At 39.4% G+C, this 22074-nt stretch overlaps 1 protein-coding gene across 2 annotated transcripts in view; it reads right to left on the reverse strand.

The window, feature by feature from the left end:
* The window catches only part of ATP8A2 (ATPase phospholipid transporting 8A2), a 278010-nt gene that overhangs the window by 177202 nt on the left and 78734 nt on the right, over nt 1–22074 (reverse strand). For both annotated transcript variants that reach the window (XM_059465994.1, XM_059465993.1), the window contains one exon: nt 17666–17838. In XM_059465994.1, the coding sequence (XP_059321977.1) occupies nt 17666–17838 (173 nt within the window). The remainder of the gene's footprint in view (nt 1–17665; nt 17839–22074) is intronic.

Genomic DNA, 22074 nt, shown 5'->3' on the forward strand with positions numbered 1-22074 from the left:
GGACTTCTGAAATTATTGCATAGTTTGTCAAATGCAAGACATGAAGAGATACTCTGAGCTAATGGTAAGGCACACTTGATGGCATTAGGACTTAACTTGAACCAGAAATTTGAAAAGTTTAATAGTAATAAATCCTCAAAATACTTGAATTATTTGACAGAAAAAGTGGAAGGCTTTGAAAAAAATCTATAGAGAGTCATTTTTCAAAAGATTAAAAGTAAACATTAAGTACTCTGTCAGGTTTGTCTGTCTTTATTACCTAGGTTAAATCAGGCAGAATATAACAGTGGACATTTTGGAGAAAACCATCAAATGTTTTCTATTAGAGTGTTTAAACTTACCTTTACAATGTGCATGATCAATTTTAAAATTGCTAATATTGGATTTCCTCAGTATTACATGTTTTATTAATGTCATTTATAAAACAATGCATTCCCCTAATTGTAATAACATCAAGCATCAGTTGAAACAGCAACTAGTAAAAGGTTTTTGGCAGGACTGACAAGTATAGCACCAGCAGATCCAGAAGTGTTCTGTTCCCTGAAAGCTAATGAATTGGGACCCAATGAAAGTGTATCAGTGCTCTTGACTCCACACAGCAGAGCACAGAAAGCAAAGTCACCACTTCTTGCCTACACGACTAAAGGGTGTTATAATGTAAAAATACACTGGAGATCATTTGCTGGCTTCTCTGAAATACCCCACAGGCACTGTGCACACACCCACACAGACTGGGGAGGGGAGAACAATTGGTGTCTCCCCTCTTCTCCAGTGAGTGCCCTGTAAAGAGAATAGGAGAGAAAAAAAAAAAAAAAACTTGAGACATGAGCCACTCACTAAGAAATATTTTGAAACAGTAGTTTGCATAAACACCAAGTAACAATAGGCTAAACTGCAGCTTAGCTTAGGGCATAAAATGTGATAACTACCTCTTTCTGAAAGAAACTTAAAAATTAGTTTGGTTTCTGAAGTATTAAATGTCCTCATTTGTTGTAAGTTCTAAGGGATAAGGCCTCTCAGCATCTCTGCAGAATCAGACTGCTGTTTGGAGTAGCACGGTCTTATTAACAATAGCCTTGGATTTGTTGCAGTATTTATGACCCAATTTTAATTCTCAGCCATAGTCTTCAACAGGAATAAAAATTCAACACTAATTACAGCTGCCAAAGCACGTCTCTGAACCAGTACAGCCAAGGCAGACACACAGCCAGGTAAAACATGCTGAACAAACTTCTCCCACATAAAAGATGCCAGCTCTCTCTCTCCACTAAAACACACTTTTTTTTAAGCTTGTTTTTATACTGTCTTCTAAGATTCAACTGCTCCATACTTAGTACTTCTTTACATTCTATCTGAGCTTGCAAAAAAGTTCCCATTTAGTATCAAATTCTGAATTTAATTGATGAGCTGTTTCACCTCCTCCTTTAAACCATTAGTAAGACACTTAATCTGAGTTTGGTATTTATCCTGCAAGCACAGTTCTCTGCCCTGTAGCTCAAATTACTGCCACATCTACTATTTTTGCTTTAAGTCCTTCAGCAAATTTCTAGTTCATGCAATATTTAGGTCAATAAAGTTGGGGGTTTTTTCCCCAAGTTTTATGAGGAAATGCTTCCAAATGGCTTGCCTGAAGTATCTGCCACATGCAGTACACTTCTCAACCTGCAAAATATTGTAATTTGAATTTTTTAGAAGGAGTATGCTTTTTCATTTACTCATACGAGCAGTCCATCTGTCACAGCTCTATTAGTTTCAAGTCTACTCGAGATGCACCTTCCAGTGCTGGTGTTAATATTTTATGTAAGGATGGATGCAGAATTAACACCGATGACTCTGTCAACATACATACAGAGAGCCAATTTCTTTGCAGCGGATGCTGGCAAGCACATACAGCCTGGCTGGAGAAGCCTAGACTTCACACTATGCAGTTCATCCTGTTGAAGAAGCTGGTGGCAGCTGCAGCTCAACTACTTTCAGCACCTAAGCCAGCTAGATATCTTACTAATTTCAGAGCCAAACAACAGCTTGCTCTTGTACTTTAAGATGCTGCTTCATTTCTTTATCCTATCTGTTGCCATCATCAGCCTTTCAAAACCCTCTTGCTAATTTTGTAAATTAGGTTGTTAATCCCTTTATATTTAAAAACAAAGCTACTCTTCATTTACAGAAGTCCTTTCACCATTTTTGTGAAACAGATTCCCACCCACATATCTGCAGAACCACTCTATTTTTTGAAGCTGTTCTGGAACAAACAAGATATTCATACAGCTTCTCACTGTGCACAGCCTGCAGGAACAGGCATCATCACACCCCCTGATTTTGCACAGAGCTGAAGAAGGCCAGGTGTCTCAAGTCTCCATAGCAAACTGGTAGCACAAATCAGGTATTCAGACTTCTGAGACATGCACCACAGACACAGAGCCATCCAGTTACTTTTACTGCTCCTTGTAAAGTCTTTAGAATGGGAAAGGCAAGAAGCTGAAATAGATTCTCAGCTATCTTTAGCCAGAGACAGCATTTTTGCCTCTGTATGTGAGCTTCTGCAACTTCAGCATTACAACTTGACTTCCATAACATTGCTGAGACGCTTTTTCTAATTGAGGTGTGACTAAGCCACTTGCAGACTCCGCCTTTGCATGTCTGTGTTAAATTGGAAGAGACATGACAACTCCATTGACCTAAAGAGTGAAATCCATATGATTCATGTGCCTATAACACATTACACTATATAATGCATATAACAGCCTTTATGCTGTTGGCACTTCCTGTTTAACATTCCAACAGGATCTTCTCATAACCAGGAATGAGATATCTTCACCAGAAGATGTGGTCCCAGAGCTCTGGTTTCATTGCTAAAGAGCCCCAGGTAAAATATTTATTCACATCACTGTCCCTATTGCATGAACAGTAAGACAAAAGCTCACAGTATAGGAATTCCTAACAAACCATCCTACAGACCATCTTTACTAAGAAGAATTACTTAGCACTCATACCTCTTATTATTTCCCCCCCTCCTTATACTTGAAAGAGTTGAGAAAAGAATTTTCAATAGTTTGCATGCAGTTTGTAGGTTTCTTTAAAACCACTAGAACACAGATGAACAAAAATCCTCTTTTTTTTCAGCAACTTCCCACTCAATAAAATTCCGCATTTGTCTTTCCTTTCTTAGGCTTCTTTCCTCTTGCTAATTACTAGCCTCCAATTAGAATTGACAATAGAAGAAAGTCTTTTTATGCTTTTCAGTCATCACCACATAAAACACCACACTATACTCCATTCTCCACTCAGTTCCTTCTTCTTCTCAGAAAAAAACCCCAACACCCCAACAACTTATTCTAAGTTTAGCGGTTTTAATCCTTTTCTTGTTCTCAGGCCAAAACCAAAATTCCTTCCAACCCTCCCATTCTGGACTTGGAGTGTGAACACTGAGCATGAGCTGGGCTTGTTTGCTGCACCTTCAGCTGAATTGCTACTGCCACCACTGTTCCTGCTCTCTACCATCTTGTAAAATATTGGGTCTTACTGCACATATCCAATAAAAGAAAAAAAAATTTCCCCTAGACATAACCAACTGGCAACAGCATCACAGATCAGCCTGTCAGCCTGGTTTTTAAGACTAAAATCCAAAAATTAACTGAAGCCCCAATGTGAAGAAGGTGGGAGGTATATGAGGAAAAGTAGTGATTTGCAAACAGTGATTTTAGAAGAGGAAAATCAGATAAAAAAAGGATATTATTATTGTGAGAGATGCAGTTTGTAACATGTGGATGCTGTCATCTTATTACATTGCTGTGTTTGTATAAAATAGCTGCACACATTAAAATATCAATCCCACAACAAAAGCACTTCTGTTTTTGAACACAAAAACACAGGCAAAATTATACAGGGGAATCATGTGTGGCACATTAATGGCATGGATTTAGAACAGCAACAAAACTGAGTAAAGTCTCCCAGGCAGGCTGAAGGAATCTCTTCCTCCCCCCTTGCACTGTCCACTCTCCTAGCAATTTGTATTTCTTCAGAGAAGATCTGCAGGCTCTCTGCAACTCTCTTTAAGTTAGGAGGGCGCAGAAAAAATTGCACTGCTGTGGAGAACATTGAAACATCAGACCTGCCACCAGTATACTATGGCACACCTGGGATGAGACAAAATGCTCAATTCTTTCTTGTTTTCACAAACTACATCTTGATCCTAGAGGGCCAAAGTACAGAAATTGTTGCTATGCTTTACATACTTTAAAATATGCCTCTTCCAAGCTGCCAGTCTCTGCAAGAGCAACAAGTCTGACCCCTTGTACCACCTGGGGTCCTTCACACAACCCATCTTTAAGCAAAGAACTGCAGAGACTAAGCATTGGCTTTATCCCAAGAGATACCTACAAAAAAAGCCAGAACTCCTGGAAACTTCCCCTCTCAGCACAGGCATGAACTGCACATGACGAGCCAACCTTTGATAAGAGGCATAAATGCCATTAAAACAGAGCTCTCAATCAGTGGAGCTTTTTATATCCTGTAATAGATCCCTACTGTAACAAAACATTAATATTAAGCTCTAAGGACTAAGGATATGTACTGGGTCCAGGACACATGCTTTTAAAAGGTCCCTAAATGCTTATTCATTTAATAAAGCACAAAAGCTCTAAAGAAGCTGTTGCCATCTGTTTTCTGGACTTATACATTTCTGGATTATCCTCTCCCTACTCCCACCAAATTGTTATTTGGAGATAAAAGAAGCCAAAACCAGAAAAACTAACACTAGAACAGCATTCTTGAATCACAACACTCCTCTTGAGTAGTGAAAGAATCTCCAAAACTTTGCATTGTGGGCAGAGTTGAAGCTTTAACTCACCATTTCTTTATTTCTGACATTTAAATCAGACTCAATTTCTTCTGCATGTAGTTCTTTGGAGTTTATTGTGAATCATTTTATTACCTGCAATTTGAGGTGAACATATTTGTTTTAAACCAACATTTGAAAGTAGTAGAGGAAGAAAGTATAGTTAAGTAACAGCTCTCCTTTGATCCAAAGATCTTCACAGTTGGAGCAAGAAGAGACTCCACTAACCATACCATAGATTAGGTTCAGAGCACTTTTTGCCTACAATATATAAAACATTAGTTTTTTTGATAAGCAAAAAAAACCCCTCAATAATACCAGCATTAATTAGATCAAGTTTATTCTTTAAAAATCAAGCAATGTTTAAGCAGTTCTTTACTTTTCTATTTTCAAATAGAATCAGGCGCAGAATTTGCTTTGGGGAGAGCTACAACAACTGTGATGTGCTTACAGGCCACAAAACAATGCCTGTGACATACAAAATCAACCTCCACCTTCACTCTTTATTTTAGTTTAGATTAACACCTCAGGCAGAGATAGTCCACACTCTCCAGTCCCATCAGGATATCATGTTCCCTAAAAAAAAAAAGCTGAGATAAAGAGCCATTAGGTGACAGTGGGCACAGACACCCAAGCATCACACACAGTACTCAAAGGACAATTCCTCCCCAGCCATGGACATGAACTGAATTAAGCAGCCTCTTCTCTGCAGGGAGCACTCTGATGGCTGATCAGAATCCACAACATTGAAGATTTATATACTTCCTCAAAACACCTCGTTACACATTAGAAACTGGGCAGAGAGGCAGAGATGGGTTTCAGCTTCTCCAAGCACACAGTTTCTCACAATCCAGGAGCTCCACAAGCACAGCACACTCACAGCAGTGCACTGCACAGCAGCTGCTGGGTCCAACAGCCTTCACTGGGACATGCCCTGCTTCTGTGGGGTATGCCAGCCCTACTGGGATGCCTGTGTTCTGTCCATATTGATCTTCAGGTTAAGCACACAACTAAAAAAAAAAAACCCAAAAAGAACAAAAAGATCACAGGAACAAAAGATACCTGCAGCTTTCTGTTCACACAACCTGCAAGAACCTTGCATACACTTGTACAGACATATCAGCTTATAGACCAGAGAACAGAGAACACAGAGAACAGAGAACCATGTGTGGTCATTTGTTTTTAAAATAGCCGTACAATATTTACTCTCTTAATGTGAGGGCACTTGATATTTTAAAACTCTTAAGTTCCAAATGTGAATAAAAGTCACCTTGTGGTGATGAAAATCTCTGTGGTGATGGAAAGAAGCACTGCCATACAGCAAGGTACTGAACCCTCCACAAAGGCAGTGTTCAGTTTTCAGAAAAGCTATTCAGTAGTTCGAGATTACTTCACCACATTTTTGACTTATCAAAATGCAAAAGGTACTAGTGGCAGTGCCACACAATAAAAGGACAGCAAGTCACTATGTACCTGTGGTGTACCCAGGACAGCAGGTACCACAGGTATCATCATTGTGCAAGAGACAGAGCACTGGAAGAGGCTGCCCAGAGAAGCTGTGGAGTCTCCCTCACTGAGATAGATATTCAAGAGCCATCTGGATGCAATCCTGTCTATTGTTAGAAGCAGACATGGCCAGAACAGTTGAGCAGGGTTTTAGCTGACCAGGTACAGCAGAACAGTCTCCCAGAGTAACTATTGGTGTAAATAAGCATGAAGTGGGCTCCTCAGACATTTTTTCTTAAAACCCCACTAGTTACTACACCCATTCAACTAGTCAGACAAAACCAGCAAATGCCATGAATGTGCTAAGAACGGTTGAGCTCAGCAATTAAAGTAAAAATATTCATTAGATTCTTACACTTGGGCAGAATAAAACACAGCTCTATGTTGCCTTTAAAAGTCTACCCTAACAAAACATCCCCAAACAGCTTAGATTTCCAGCCCACACATGTTGGTTATCAAAAGAAACAGACAGGAGAAACAATGAAGAAGAAAGCTTGCACACATTTCTTCTTTAGATTCCCAAAACCAGCTGTACTGAAAAAATAAAGCTAAGTCAACCACCCAGCACCAGGGGAGGGACAGTCACGAGCACCAGGGTTTAAAAGCAATCATGCCTGATACCCTGAAGGGAACTGCTTACAAGTGTTGCTTGATTTTATCCTTCCAAGATGAAGTAGGAACTTCTTAACCAAGAGTAATGCAGCCGCAAAAAACATCTTGCAAAGTTGCAAAAAAGTCCTGCAGTTCCTTGTTGCTCTGGAGGCCATCCCCAATTCCAAGTTTAACTCAGTCACAGTTCTTGCTCCCACTATACCAACCAGTACTCAAAAGTTTACGAAGACCCAGTCTGAGCAGCAGAAAATCCCACAGTATAGCTACTTTATAAAAAATTGGGCCAAATCAGGTCTCAAAATATGGCTCTATTAACTCTGATAATATTATGAACTAGATGCTAGTTTTAACAGTTTTAAGGACACTTGTTGGAGGATTGTAGGATAACACACAAAGGTCCCACAAACAACCCTCAACAGATCCAAGAGATGTGTACACACACATCTGATCTGTGGGCAGAGATCTCAACATCATCACCTAATCCTGACACACTTATACCACTATGGCAGTGTGCAGAGTCAGTCTGTCTCCTGACAAAATCACTGACCCACTGTTCCAAGAGACCCATCACACCATGAAGACTACATTTAAATGATGACCCATCTGTACAACCAAGGTATATGGAAGCACCTCACTTGGAGGACAAGGAATGTAGAGGTAGAAAGTTGTGGAGAAACTTGGCACTGACTTGGACACTGAATACACCACATGCAAAAATGACCTTCTGCATACACGCAGTTCTGAGCTCAACATCTCACCAGATGAAAGACTAAAGCCAAGTGAAAGACTTCAGAGGAGTGAACCACACCAAATGATTCTACATACATAACAATGATAGCAGCCATTCTTGAGCTGCAGAGAAGCTCTTAAGGTCTTTCAGCCTCTACAGAGACTGAAATCCTGCCTCCCCACTCATCAGGATCAGTTCAGCCAGCAACCTCTGAATGCTCAGCACACACTTTCAAACAAGAAGCTCTTTTGCAGAAAGATGACAGACAGTTGAGCTCTCAAACAGATGTCTTCAGCCCAGCTTTATCGAGTTCATAGCTCGTCTTTATTTCGGCACTTCAACACATTATTTCACACACATTTTGGGTTCTTTTTAGGAGTCTTTGGTTCCTCCTATGAGGGCTCACAAGTAACAGCTCTGTCAAGACCACATGCAGGCAAACTGCCACAGATAACACCCTACACAGGTTTAGAAGCTCTGATCAAAGTGCTCCCTGTAGGAACCTGAATTTGTGTGTTTATGTAGAGCACAAATAAAACAATTCTAGGAATGCACAAAGACCACATATTATACAAAGTGAGATGTGACAGAAGACCTGTGGGAAAGAGCAATTTAAAAGTGTAAGTGTGCCATTACATGGGAAACAGTAAGAGAAGGGAAATATGAAGGAGCAAGATTTAGAAGAGGTCATCATTAACAATGCCTATCGCTGTTATCTATTCTAGACACTATTGGAGAAGCAAGTTTGAAAGAGTAGAAGCAAAATGCATTCAACACACATGCCAAAACAAGATATCAAAGCAGCCTTCCCAGAATAGAGAGAAGCTATTTAAAACCTCCTTTTTTCAGAAAAAGCCTAAGAACAGCCTACTGGTGGATACAGAATCCAAGTCTCTACCATTTTAACACTGCCAGTGGTGTTCAGAATGCAGAGCTGTTAAGCTGAATGGTAGTTATGATACAGCAGAGAATCAGTTTTTCTTCAAGTTCTTGAGTATATCTTTGCATGTACAGGTATTCCTCACACATTTTCTCACTTGCTTTTTCTTAGAAGTACTAAGGAGAATTATTAGCACAGAGATAACATTTTTTTTTAAAGGATGAGTTTAGTGTTGCTCAACATAAGCAGGTGAGCATCCCTTACAGACTGCAAAACACAGAGGATTCTGCAAAGAATTCTTTCCACTGTCTGTGGGCAACTGTGCAAAGAAAAGTCTAGGCCCCAAAAAAGCTATTACACCACCAACATGGCTACTTTGCTAAATGGCTTCCAACTGGGCAGCCTTGTTTGCCCTGCAGAATATGGTGGTATTTACTCACACAGTTAAAGATCTATAGATCTACACATTTCATGCACATAAGCAGGCCAAAAACTGCATTGCACACTGGAGCCAGAGCCTCTTCATTTTTCTACTCATGTGAATAAACTCAAGGAGTTTGCTTCCTAGTCTAGCCTGCTGAATCAAATCAGGTTTACTCTGTTTCCCTCAAGCATAGTTTTGACTTTATTATCATGACTTCAAGGATATGAATAGCAGAGAAGTACATTTTAGCCTAGCCATTCTTTTCAGTCTAAGGTCAAATTTTTCCAAATATTTAGTATGGATTCAGCTGTACACCTACTCAACTTAGACACACTCTAGAGTCAGTTTCCACCAACACTAAGCACTTTTGGAAACTCTGACCAGAGCTGTTTTACCAGTTCAGTGTCCCACATATTACTACAGTGCCCTAAAGCCCAGAGCCCTCATGAAGATAATTCCCTGCAGTACTAAGAAGCTTGCAGAACAGAGTGTTCCTGCCTCTGTAATTTTATATCTGTACTTTTAACAATGGAAAATACAATATTTGAGCTGGTCCTGTGGGATAGAGCACGAGACTCTGTTGGATCTTATGAAAAGAGTAAGATTACAGTTGGTTTGAGTCTTGTTTCTGAATGCAGTGCAGCACCACATATTCTTTAGAGGCCTTTGTCTTCTGTACCTTCATGCATCAGGGTTTTAGTGAAATTCAAATATTAAACTTGCAAGACAAAAATAAATATATCAATAAAAGCAAGGAGAATGCTCAAATCCTCTCCTAGGAAAAGTTTTGAGATCTTTAAAACTACCCAATATTTAGAGAAGAAAGTACAGAATAGTAAGAAATGATCAAGATAAGGCTACCTACTCCTTCATAACATCTTCAAACCATTAAAAGAAACAGAAAATGTAAACTATTTCCTTGGAATTGCGACCTGGTGAGCAAGGAATTAAAGAACTTTTCTGCACAGCCAGAAACCTTTACAAACCAGTCACAAGGCTGCAGAAAGGCACCAAACCCTTGGCCTCCATCCAGCCTTATGGATCAGCAGGGAATTCCATAAGAGGAAACATTCAGTCACTCCCTAGCAGACAACACAGCACTGCTCCAGGAACACAGGAAAAGGGTATTTGGCACAACAGACAAGTGGTAGGAAATAAGGACAACTGTGTCAAGAGTTCAGTTGTGCCAGAATGCCTAAACAGGAAAAAACTGGCATTACTGAAGCCTAATGGAGAAGCAGAGTGTCTGACATCATTGGTTTGGGAAGAAGATTTATTTGAGACAGGACAGTGAGGTGCAGTTAACCTACACACTTCATCATACTGAGAACCTGTTCTTACCAGACACAAGGGCATACACCAATGCATGTTTCTGTGCACTGTGTCAGAGACCATGTATTACACATGCCACACAAGCCATCTTGAAAGAGTTCAAACATTCTGCTGTCAGCTGAGATACAAAGTTACTTTACACTTGCACCGGAAAACAGGAGGAACCTGGGTAAGCCCAGAGTAAAACATGCACCACCCCCTGACCATAAAAAAGACAAAGAAAAACACCAAACAAACACCTCCCCTACAAAAAAAGACCCTACATATTTTGCTTAAAGAGATTAGTGGTATCACTTATACTTCCAATACCGTTTCTACAAAACAGAAGCTTAAAATAAAGGGATGCAAATAGTTAGAGGCATGTTCGCAAGCACAACTTTGCTGTAGGACCTTTCAATTAAAACCTGGTGACCTTTAGCATTCACATTATCACCCTCAACAGCTTTGCATAGGAAGTGAATTACATTATATTCAATAAAGGCAGCAGGGGAATTTCAGTGAGAAGAAAGTAATTGTTCCATTTGGAACTTGACCAGAAGACAGGGGTTAACACACCAACACTAGTGGAAAGAAAAATATACCAGCACTATGAATTTCTCATGGAAGAGAAGGTATTCCAAACCATAGTTTTATCTTTCTTCTAAAATAGCATACATTCCAGTAGCATAGTTTTTTCTCATGTGCAGTATCTATGGAATGTTTATTTTCCAGTTTGGGAAGTGTAGCGCTAAACATAGCACTGCTGGCTGCTCCTGCTCAGAAACTGAAGAGACCAGGAGCAATTTGGACAAGATATTGCAGTGTGGTGAAGAAACAGGCACTGATACCATTTGGAAGTGTTTGTGAGTATTATCACCCCATTGCTCAAGAGACAAATTTCACTTACATTTGACGAGATGGATCAACTGAACTGCTAAGATTTTAGTCACCTAAATATTACACTCACAATGAAAAATGGTAACAAGTTAATCTTAAAAATAACAACTAGGGTAAACACTACTTGAAGAAGAAACTTACTAAGTTTTTTGTCAAGACATGCAGTATTTTTCCTACAAAATTGTTTCCAATGAAAAATGTTGATTTTAGCTGTATTCCTGCCTTTCCTCCAACCTTTTTCAATAACTTAGTGGTAAGTAAATTTGCTAGTAAGAATATTAACAGAAACAGGAAACAGAGGTGAAGCAGAATATTTCAGGAAAAGGTTTTTATTCCTTATCAGTTAAGAGCAAGAGAACTCAGTTGGTCATCCAGTAGAAACAGAAATTGAACACTAAAACAGATACCAGATCTGAACAGAAATACGCAAGTGTAAAGCACAATACAAACTTAGTCTCTGAGCTAAGTATTTTTCTTTAATAAATTCAAAAAGGCAAACATTTTGCCAAATTGTGAATAGCAGTGGAAACTGGAACACTGATTGAACTTAGGGATTATTTCATTTGAATTATTTCCTCATCTGAACAAATAAAGTAAAATAATTGCTAAGAATTGGAACAGTCACAATAATGGGATGAAGTTAAGCAGTAAGAAATGTTTGGCTACATAGCATGAATCATTTAAATTCAGGCTGTCAGGCAGCTAATAGTTACCCAAGGGAAACATGCTTCACCTGTGTTATTTAAAAAACAAACAATACCAGTTAAAACAGTATCTTTAAGTACTGTTTAAGTGTAAACAGTACTTTTTCCCCCTTTAAACATTAGCTAAGCATTTGAATGATTTGAACTATGAAAGTGAGTTTCAGGAACTGTCATAGCTCAGAACACCTATTAAAAAGAACAGAAGTCAAAACATACAGCAGAAACTCACTTTGCCACTCAGAGGACAACATAATAACCAAAATTTGTAAGACCAAGCTCTCCTAAAGTTTTCCCGTATTAGCTTTCCAGCACAGAACTGGTGACATTTTCCAAGTTTACTTAGCTCTTGCAAAGCAGCCAACAGGCTTTTAAGAAAAATAATCATAAGTCCCAGGATTGCTTTATACATCCTTACATACACACTGAACAGTTTAGGTGATCATTTCTAATCATCTGTGAGTATTCTTTATTCAAGAATGCAGAGAGCACCATGTAATGCTGCAACTCCAAACTTTCCTCCCACTTCAATTATCTACAAACACTAAAGCTGCCAGAATGATTCTTCCCTCATGGTTTTCAAAGTCATAAGATGAATATTGCTGTCATGAGTTGGCAGAAATAGAATATGAGAACGAGCATTGATTATTTAGTAGGTGACAGATGAGTGGAAACAGAAGATGTACATACAGGAAAATGTAACACATGCACAATTTTCTTTGGGTCCAATTAACATTAGAATTGGCTATCTTACTCTTAATCAGAATTGAGTTGCATTTTTTGTCATGAAAATGGGGGTCTTATCTAATGAAAGCAACACACTTCTTTGATTCAATAAATAAATACACACTGAACTACGGCACAGAAGAATCATTTTGTCAAATACTAGCACCAGCAACAATATGCGAGTTGGGGGAATAAATATTTAAGAAGTATTGCAGATATTCATTTTGTCAGCTATGTTATTAATGTCTCCTCCAAATCATGATGGAAGACCAGAAGCACCCCAGCTGTGGCCTTACAACCTGGAGTGCTGAAACAACTTTCCTCTTGTCTCCTCATCTCTCTTCTCTCCTTAGCTGATGAAGTGACTCTAACAGTTAGCAACATGTACTCTTCACAAGCTGCTTTTTGCCTTCTCTTCTCCAAGCTTCTGCTTTCAATTCATTAAATCCCTTCCCTATGCACACCCAAACACTCTAGTAAAAGGGCATGTTCATCTCAGAACATTTAGTGTCTGTTCTCAGAGCGATACCTGTGGGCTCCTGTCTTCACCCCAGCCTCCCTGCATGCTACCTGCAATAGAAATACAGAACAGGGTTTTCCTGTTGCTTGTTTAAAAAACATACATTGTCTCCTCTTGCTTCTTTATTCACTCAGCTCCTAACCATTATCACTACAGCTCAAATACTGCTCAAGGTACTGAAAGCAACAGTTTGTGCCACTATCATCTAAAGTTAGCTGGTGAGGTTGGGCAGAAGCCCTCCAGAAGTCGGTGTTCAGATGCTGAGCAACAACTGCACACACCTTTCACACCTAAAAGCAAGCAAAAAACATCCTGATGTAGTAGTCATGACATGGCAAGTGCCTTTGTGGAAATAGCCTAGTCCATAGAAATTGCTGTTGCTGGATTTTCTCAATTTCTGTTCATGCTGCACCACTTTATAGACACCTCTCCAGAACAGGACACAGGATCAAAAGTATGGCAGAAAAGTTGATGGACTGTACAGCAATTGAAACATTCTATTTATTTTTCCTATTACCTGAAACCCCTCCTATGTGGGCATCAACTCACTGTTCACTCAGCTGAAGAGCTGCAGGACCTAAATACACATATGGAAAAGAAACAACATCCCAGCATCACCACCTCAAGAAGTATGGCAGAAATGGTCAGTAATACAAGCAAAAGAGAAAAGAATCACACTGAGGCAACCCAGCTTGGGATGGGTTCCCAGCCTTATGCTACACATCTCTCTGGAGATGCTTGTTTTGTCGTGCTTACATCTGTGAAAGAAATTACACAAAAGACTACTTCTGCTGTCTAGCAATTAATTTTAAGTACTGAAGTACTTACAAACTGCTTAGAATTCTTTAATCTCTTAAATTATGATGGATTGCTTCTTCCTGATGGATGTCTTGTTAATATGGCATTAAACCCATACAAAGGCAGAGTCACTGCCACCTGCAAAGAAGTTCTATTCAACAACAATAACAAAAAGTTCCCAAAGCACAGTCATAAACATGTGTTACTGAAACATTGCATTAATTCAACTACAAATACTTCCAATTCAAGGCAGGCTCTTCAGTAGAGAATTAAATATGAATTTTAAATTATACTGAATTTTAAAAATATTAAATGCCATAACACCCAAGTTATATAATTCTCAGCTACTTTTATATTCAGAGCCAAATGCAACAATATGCTGTACCTAGCAGCTAGAGTATAAACGCTAGATGAACGAAAACACTGTATTAGGTTATTAAAAGAATAATCTCACTTCTACCCAAAACTCAACATTTTGTGTCTCAAAAAACATCACAAAAAAACCAGGTCTGTTAAAGGAACATTTGAAAACCAGAGACAGGCAATCATCAGCTCGGATCTCATAAATGAAGTCACAAGTTCAACTGCCTTCCAAACAACATTTACCTCCACTGAAAAGTAAGTTTTGCTTGCTTTTGACATCCTGACATCCCAGTCAGTGTGAAGAACGATAATAAGATCTGTCAGTTTCTGGAAAAACTTAACAAACAAGGCTTTTTCTTAAGGAGTTGTTTGATTTGATTTTGCTAGCTTTACCAAGTCTCCCGAGGGGTATATTTTTCTCCACTGTGCCAATGGCCTGCTAGAGACACTGTAACAGTGGAAGACTTAACCCCATCAGAAGATACCATCTCTCCCTCTTAATGCAAAAAGGAGTCAGGTTTACTACAGTTTCATTTTAAGAGATTACCCCTGAGAATCAAGTTCAACTACAGTTTATGCCGAAAGCCCAGAAAATGAATATACAGTATGTCTTAACTATATTTTTAAAAATTTTTTTGAATGGTAAATGCAGCTGAAACTCCCCAGAGGAGATGAAAATGTTTTAGTAAATTTATGAAATATTAAGCCCCATGAATTTATGCAATGTTGAGGATATCAAGGCAACTCCTACTGTGGTTAAACATCATACCACTAAGTTAAAGAGCTACATCCCCCTCCCAATTAATATTTTCATTTGAAGACTACTCTAATTTGAAATGTCCTCTTTCTCAATTCCATTTTAAAACTTCTTCCTGTGAAGTATAAGTGCACTGCCTTATTTGACACACAAAGTACTATCGAAAACAACTCAGAGCATTAAAAAAAAATGTTTTTCTTGCTTCAGTATCAAGCACCTGGCAAGTGACTGGAAGGTTCTTGAAAAACCTTAAATGTTATTAAAAGCATTCCTCATTTTCCCTGGGGACTTAAAACTCAATTATTTTCATTCCTCCTTTTAAGCTATGAAATTACATCATCTCCTCCCCTTTGATTTATACTTTAAAGTACTTTTTCCTGCATTGTTCCTCAATTTGCTAATTCACTAATAAATAAAACTCCTGTTGGCTCCCCTCATGAAATAATGAAAGAGGAAATGTCCGTATTGCATGTCTCCTGGCAAAACAGGACCATTCATTATATTCAGCTTATTATATATATATTATGTGTAATTTTAATAATTTGCAATTTATTATTTGTTTCAGCTACACAGGTCTTTGGCTTAACTTGTCAAATCTTCAAGCAATAAACTAACAGAGTGCCTTGGAAGATCTCTCCAAAGCACTGTGATAGAGTAGGAAAGCAGGAGGTTTCCATCTGCTCTGTTTAACTGCCCCTCAGAGCACAAGACAGGGGCAGTTCCAAGTTCCCTTCCTGGACACTTGGTGCTCTCCAAGCCCAAGGTACCTTCACTCTGGCTCTACACTGGGGCCTGCTGCATTCCAAAGATGGCTACACTTGTGTTAGCTCCCTCTTGTAAAACACTTCCCACTCCATGAAACAGCTGCAGAAATGAGACCTCTGCTCTCAGGCTTTGTGCCTTCTTCCTCTAGCCCCCTGCTCAACTTTAAAAAAAATTAATCAGCAACAGAAGAAAAACTGCTGTCACTGAACACGACAGGGAAGAGCCTGTCTCCCTCATCTTTCATTCCCTTCTATTGCATGCTCATACAAATTGATACAAACCCCTCTGAGCCTCCTCTTCTCTAGGCTGAACACTTGCAGCTCTCAGATTCTCACTGTATGACAGATGCTCCAGCCCCTTTATCATCTTCATGGTCCTGAATGGACGGAGAGTCCTTTAATGGACTCTCTCCATTAAACCTGTTATATTAAGGATCTCAGAACTGGACACAACATTGCAGAAGTTACCTTGCCATTGTGGAGAAGGATCACCTCCCTCAACCTTTACCAATACTCCTTACACCTCAGCCCAGGTAACACCAGTCTTTGCTTTGCCACTTGGATTGATTGCTGGCTCATGGTCAGCTTGTCCACCAAGGATCCAAAGATCCTTCTGGACAAAGGTGCTTTCTAGCTCAGTAACTCCTACAGCTTACTGGTGTAAGGGGTTGTAACTCCTTAGGCATAGAACTTTGCATTTCCTCTTCTGGAGCCTCATGAGATTTCGCTGCTCAATTCTTCAGCCTATAGAAGTCCCTCAGAAGGGCAGCCAAGCCCTCAGTGTTATCACTCACTCCTCAGTCTTGTATCATTTGTAAATTTGCTGAGCTCATACTCCATCTAATGATCAGGTAATTAATAAACCCATTGAACAGCTCTAGCTGCAGTATCATGCACTACAGCAATCCAGAAAACAAATGGAAAGCAACTAGTGAGATAAAAAGCCCATGAGTTCAGCTATTTCAGCTACATGGACAGCACTCCTTTTGCCATGCGATACTTGTACCAAAGTGCACACATAAAAGTAAGTAAGACTGCAAAAAAAAGTAGTACAAGGTCTCCATACAGTCATTTCCCACAAAGCAGGTCTTGCTTCTAGAATGCAAATAAAACTTCCTGCCTGCCTAAATCAACAATCTCCACTAGGTCACAGTTCCCCCCAAATACCAGCAATGAGCACAAACGCACACAATCCTCAAAGCCACATAATCTTTCAAAGTTTAAAATGATGCAGCCTTCCTGCTACACAAAAAGTAAGCCAGCTTTTGGTTTTCATTTTCTTGGGGCTCTTATTTCCTTCCTTCTGAAGCAGTCATGACATAGGACCATATCTATGGCTATACCCACAAATAGCAACAAACTCTGCTGTGACTTAGCAAAGCCAGCAGTAGTCTAACATTTTAGTAGGGCAAATCACATTATCACAGGCTCACATAATACACAACCAGAAGTCAAGACCAACTTAAATTCCTGCAGTGACTTTCTCTAGAGCTGAGCTGAACAGTCACACAAACATTTTGATTACAAATGACGTCCATACCACTGCTTCTCATCAGCGCCTACTATAATCAGGCAATCAGGCACAATGTTTTCTCATGATCTTTCATCACTTTATAGAAGAGATCAGACTCAGCTGGGACTGACACTGGCAAAGGGAATTGTACTATTTGATGACACAATTTTAATGAAGGAACATGCCTCCTACTCCATAGAAGGAAGAAAGACACTACTAAGCAAGCTGCTCTCCAGCATACTTAAGTGTGGTGGTGTGCATCTAAGTTTGAACTTCACAGGTCTCACGCCCATTTTGTTACCCAAAACAAACACAGAATTCCTTACCTGCAACAAATGACCGCTTTACAGGAGAGTGCCAAGTCCAGAAAGCTCTGCCTGACTTCAAATGAAAGGGCATACTTCAGTGTGTGGCCATCAATAATCAGGGCAATATCATTTTCCTTGCCCAGTGACTCCCCCAGACTGGTACAATGTTGAGTCAGAGAAGCTCTTGTTGCCTGAAGGAAAAACAGAAAGAAAATGTTTCTTCCTAATATAAGAAAAGTGCATTCAAACTAGAGTAAGGTTTCTCCAGATCACAGCACACATGCACTCAAATTGGCACTGACTTGAGCTAGTGTGTTATCAGCACCTTGCGCAGACATCCTGACTGGTGTCACAAATTGGCAAAAGCTGCCTCTGCTTGCCTAGGAACTTGTCTTGTTTCAGAGCAGACTCCAGCATCTTTACTACACACTCCTGAATTATGGATGTGCCCAAAGCAGTTGTGATACAGCCTTCCCAACTGTAGCCCAAATACATCAACTTTCCAAACAGGTAGGAAAAGAATCAGGCCACTTTCACTAAAAGGGGAAGTGTGGGAGGAAAGAGGAAAATTTCCTTTACAATTCATTCTCTCTCATTTCACTCATTAGTATGGTAATCAAAACAAATTCACTCTGATCCACTAGAAAACTAGCCCCAAACTGGAGGCAAACTTACAGATTAAGTTAATGAGTGGGACAGAGAACACAATTCAGCCACTTGAAACACAGATTACCTTTTGCACCTTCTTCTTTAAAAGAATGACTGCATAATTCCCTGTTTCCCCATTAAAATGTGAGGGATTAGATTTATGACTTCATGGCATGCTTTATCTACACGGTACCTGAAAATCTAACACAAAGGCAATGACTGTGCTTCAACCATTAGAGACCAGTGCTGGGAAATCAAGGGTAAGTCTTCTGGGAAGAAAGCTGTTTTATCTAGTTCAACACTACTGTGCAGGGTCAACATACACAGAACTCCAAGGATGGTATAACAGATACAGTTTGGTTAATGCTATCAATAATCGAATTTTATCCCAAGAGCCTCTGCCCCTGGGATCTTGGAGTATCATTTCTTTTTCTTTACTGCTTCCTCTCAGTCTTGCTCAAACATTTTTCTTGCTCTCAAGTGCAGAATTAACCCCTGTCCTTCTCCTGAATGCACACACAGGATTAAATGCTTCTCTGACTATTTGAAACCAAGGGAGAACTCCCTGCCCTTATTCCCTGTCTAGCACTTGGGGCACTTTAGAGGGACTTTTCACCTGACCCAAAGGAGGGTGAAGGCCAGAGCCCAAGCACTCCCCCCTACAGAGACAGAGGAGAATCTGAGGGCAAGTTCAGGAGGGTTACTGAATATCCATCATCTATTGCTCAAAAGACAAAGCCACAAGAAAACTTATAAAAGGTGGTATTTCTCATCAGTTGAGGATACCAGTCCCTCCATTGCTTATTATCATGGATACAGATAAGTCTCATCCAATTAATGTCCTGGTCATGGAACTTACTCATCTTACATGTAAGATGACACAGAATCAGGAACACTGTTAATAATACCCCAACACACTATAAATCAAGGATTACAAATGAGACACTTCATTTTATCAGCACTTTGTACAACTCTCAATATACTCCTCCATTTGCAAGGCTAACTTACAACCTAACAGCTTTATACAGTAAAAAAGCGTGAATTATTATTTCTGTTTCTTCCAACTACTTAAAATTGCTGTGTTTTAAAAAAGAAAACCAACTGTTACTCCTATAGGCCAGTGCAATTAAGCCAAATAAACCAGACCCCATTCTCAATGGGTATATAATGACGACCTTCTAAGCAAGCAGGGGAACAAACATTTGGAAACCATAGGGAACTATATCCTTCTGTGGGCAACTCATTAATGGTAACTAGAGTAAAAATCCCTATTTTGATCCCCAGCTTTTACGCTGTGCTTGACATTAAGGGATAAGTTTCTGTGAGTCACATCAAGCAAGACTAAGTCAATCCTTTACTAGAACAAGCATGATGGAGCAGAAATCAATAGTAATCCTAAGAAAGTATCTCACATCTGTGGAATACCCCTGCCTTTTTTACTGAATATCCATAAAGCCTAAATGGTAAGTTTGTCAGGGCATCTGACAGAAATAGAGTACTAAAAACAAATAAAGCAAGCCTTTCACTTAGCCATAATAAACTTGGTTTTCCTTCCCAGGCACAGAGCATCCAGCTGCCCTGAGGAAACCCAGAGAGGCACGTGCCAATCAAACCTTATGGTAGTGGCATATTGATTTCCATCAAATATTAAAAATATACAGCTTTACTTGAAAGTCAGAAGGGGCAAAAACTGAAAAGTCCATCTTCTTAGTAGCCTTGATTCAGTGGGTTACTCTAATAAATATAGACACTTTGTAAGCCAGTAGAGGACATGTGCACATGCTTAAGCGGTCAGTTGAATGAGAGTAACATTATCAGTTTAGAGCTTTACAAGGGCTTAAAAACTCATTCATAAGACCACCGAGTGTCAGAGAACAAACATGAAAAAAAAATTGTAAAAATTCAACTACAGAGCTCAAACTGAAAAAGCTAAGGAAATGAGGTTTCAATTTGTTTTTATTCTACTTTTAGACCTTAGACATGATGAAGGGATTTGTTTCTAAAAACATGAACAATTCTGACATAAATGCATTTAAGGGTTAAAGATGTTACAGTCTCTGTGCTTGAGTTAAATTTAAGACATAGTGCTACATTCCATAATAAACCTATCCCACCTGCTCTTCCTGTTTGTTTTTTCATTTCCATTTTAACAAGTTGGGACCACAAATACAAACCCTCAGCAGAGCATTTACTTGCATTACTGCCTTAAAATAAACTTTCAGATTTTACTGTTCTCTGTGTGCATAATTTCCATACAGAACATGAAGTAACATCATTAGATCACTATTATAAATCTTCATAGCAGACTAAATTTGTTGACAGACAGAAAACAAAAACATCCTGAGGCAGAGTTTGTGTGGTCTTCTCTGGACTGTGCACTCAGGATCTTTAACAAACCTTGTGATAGCATGCCTGCATATTCTCACTTCCTAAAACCTAAGGAAAAATCCCTGCTGTGTCCAGCCATATGAATTACAATACTAACAAACATTCTGGGATTTACCAGGCTATTATTTTGTAGGTTAATAGAGCACATATCAATACTTTTTACATGATGCTTGAAGTCAACTGTGAAGTCAACGCAATCAGAGTAAATGTAATCAGAAACTCTGCTGATTTCACTAAAAACAAGAGCAGTCTCCTCATGCTGTAATAAGAAACATTAGGAATGTTGTATAGGTTACTTAATTAGAACTTAAGCTTTTTTTTTTGTGTACACCATGTGCGTTTGGGTGGTGCTTGTTGTTGTTGCTCTTGAGGTTTTTTTTTTGCTCTGTTTTGGTTGGGTTTTTCTAGAAGCAGTGCATCATACCATCCATTCCCTCCCACCAGAGCTCTGGACACTACAGCAAGAAATGTTGGTATTTGAGGCAATGAAGTGTCCAACACAGAATGACAGTATCAGATGCTTGCCAAGGAAAAAAAACAACTCAGAAGGACTTGCAAAAATTGAGTGCAGAAGACTCCAGCAGGGTAACAGCCACTCCCTAAAAGACGCTGATACCCAGAGAAGAATTGGACAATTATTATAAGACAATCAGTTCTAAATCTCCTCTTTCCTGCCCTGCATTTCCCTGGAAAGGCTCACAAACTCACTGAAGTTATAGCAGGAGATAGGACAAAATTTTTGGCAACCACTACACTCATGGTTCATTGTAAGCATACAGCAATCCATGGCCCATAAGGAAAGACATCTCAGGAAGAGAAGTCAGTGGCTTGTAGCATCAGGTAGGCCAGAAGGCATCTTTAGCTGAAGAGAGCCACTCAGCCCTGGATCTGTAACCTCTGACAGACATAATCCCATACAGCTAAAATCAGCCTTACATTCTGGCTGCCCACATTTCATGCCCTCTTGGGTGGAGCATGGTGCTAATCATGCCATGATCATGGGTATGGCCTTCATATGGGCCATTCACTTTAGAGCTGGACTCAATGGTCCTCTGAGTTCTTTCCAATTCAGAATATTCAGTGTATCACCTTTCTTGAACAGCCATTCCTCCATCTCCAAAGACCTAAAATGAGCCTCACAAAACAAGCTCCTGCAGTAAGAGATGTTAAACTTACACATTAGGCTTACTTACTTACACTATAAGCTAAGTCAATCACAAACTATTTGCTTCTGTAGTTATCTTGGAAGTACTGCTAGCTACAGCAGCTTGAAGGGTTTTCCAAGCTAACTTCTTTCACCATCCTATGTTTAATTTCTAAACCACTAGTTCTGGTATGAATGAGATTAGATAAATTAGACAATCTGCTAACTCACTAGAGTGCACTGAAGT

This window comes from Ammospiza nelsoni, chromosome 2, assembly GCF_027579445.1.
Source record: "Ammospiza nelsoni isolate bAmmNel1 chromosome 2, bAmmNel1.pri, whole genome shotgun sequence".
In the NCBI taxonomy this organism is placed as follows: Eukaryota; Metazoa; Chordata; class Aves; order Passeriformes; family Passerellidae; genus Ammospiza; species Ammospiza nelsoni.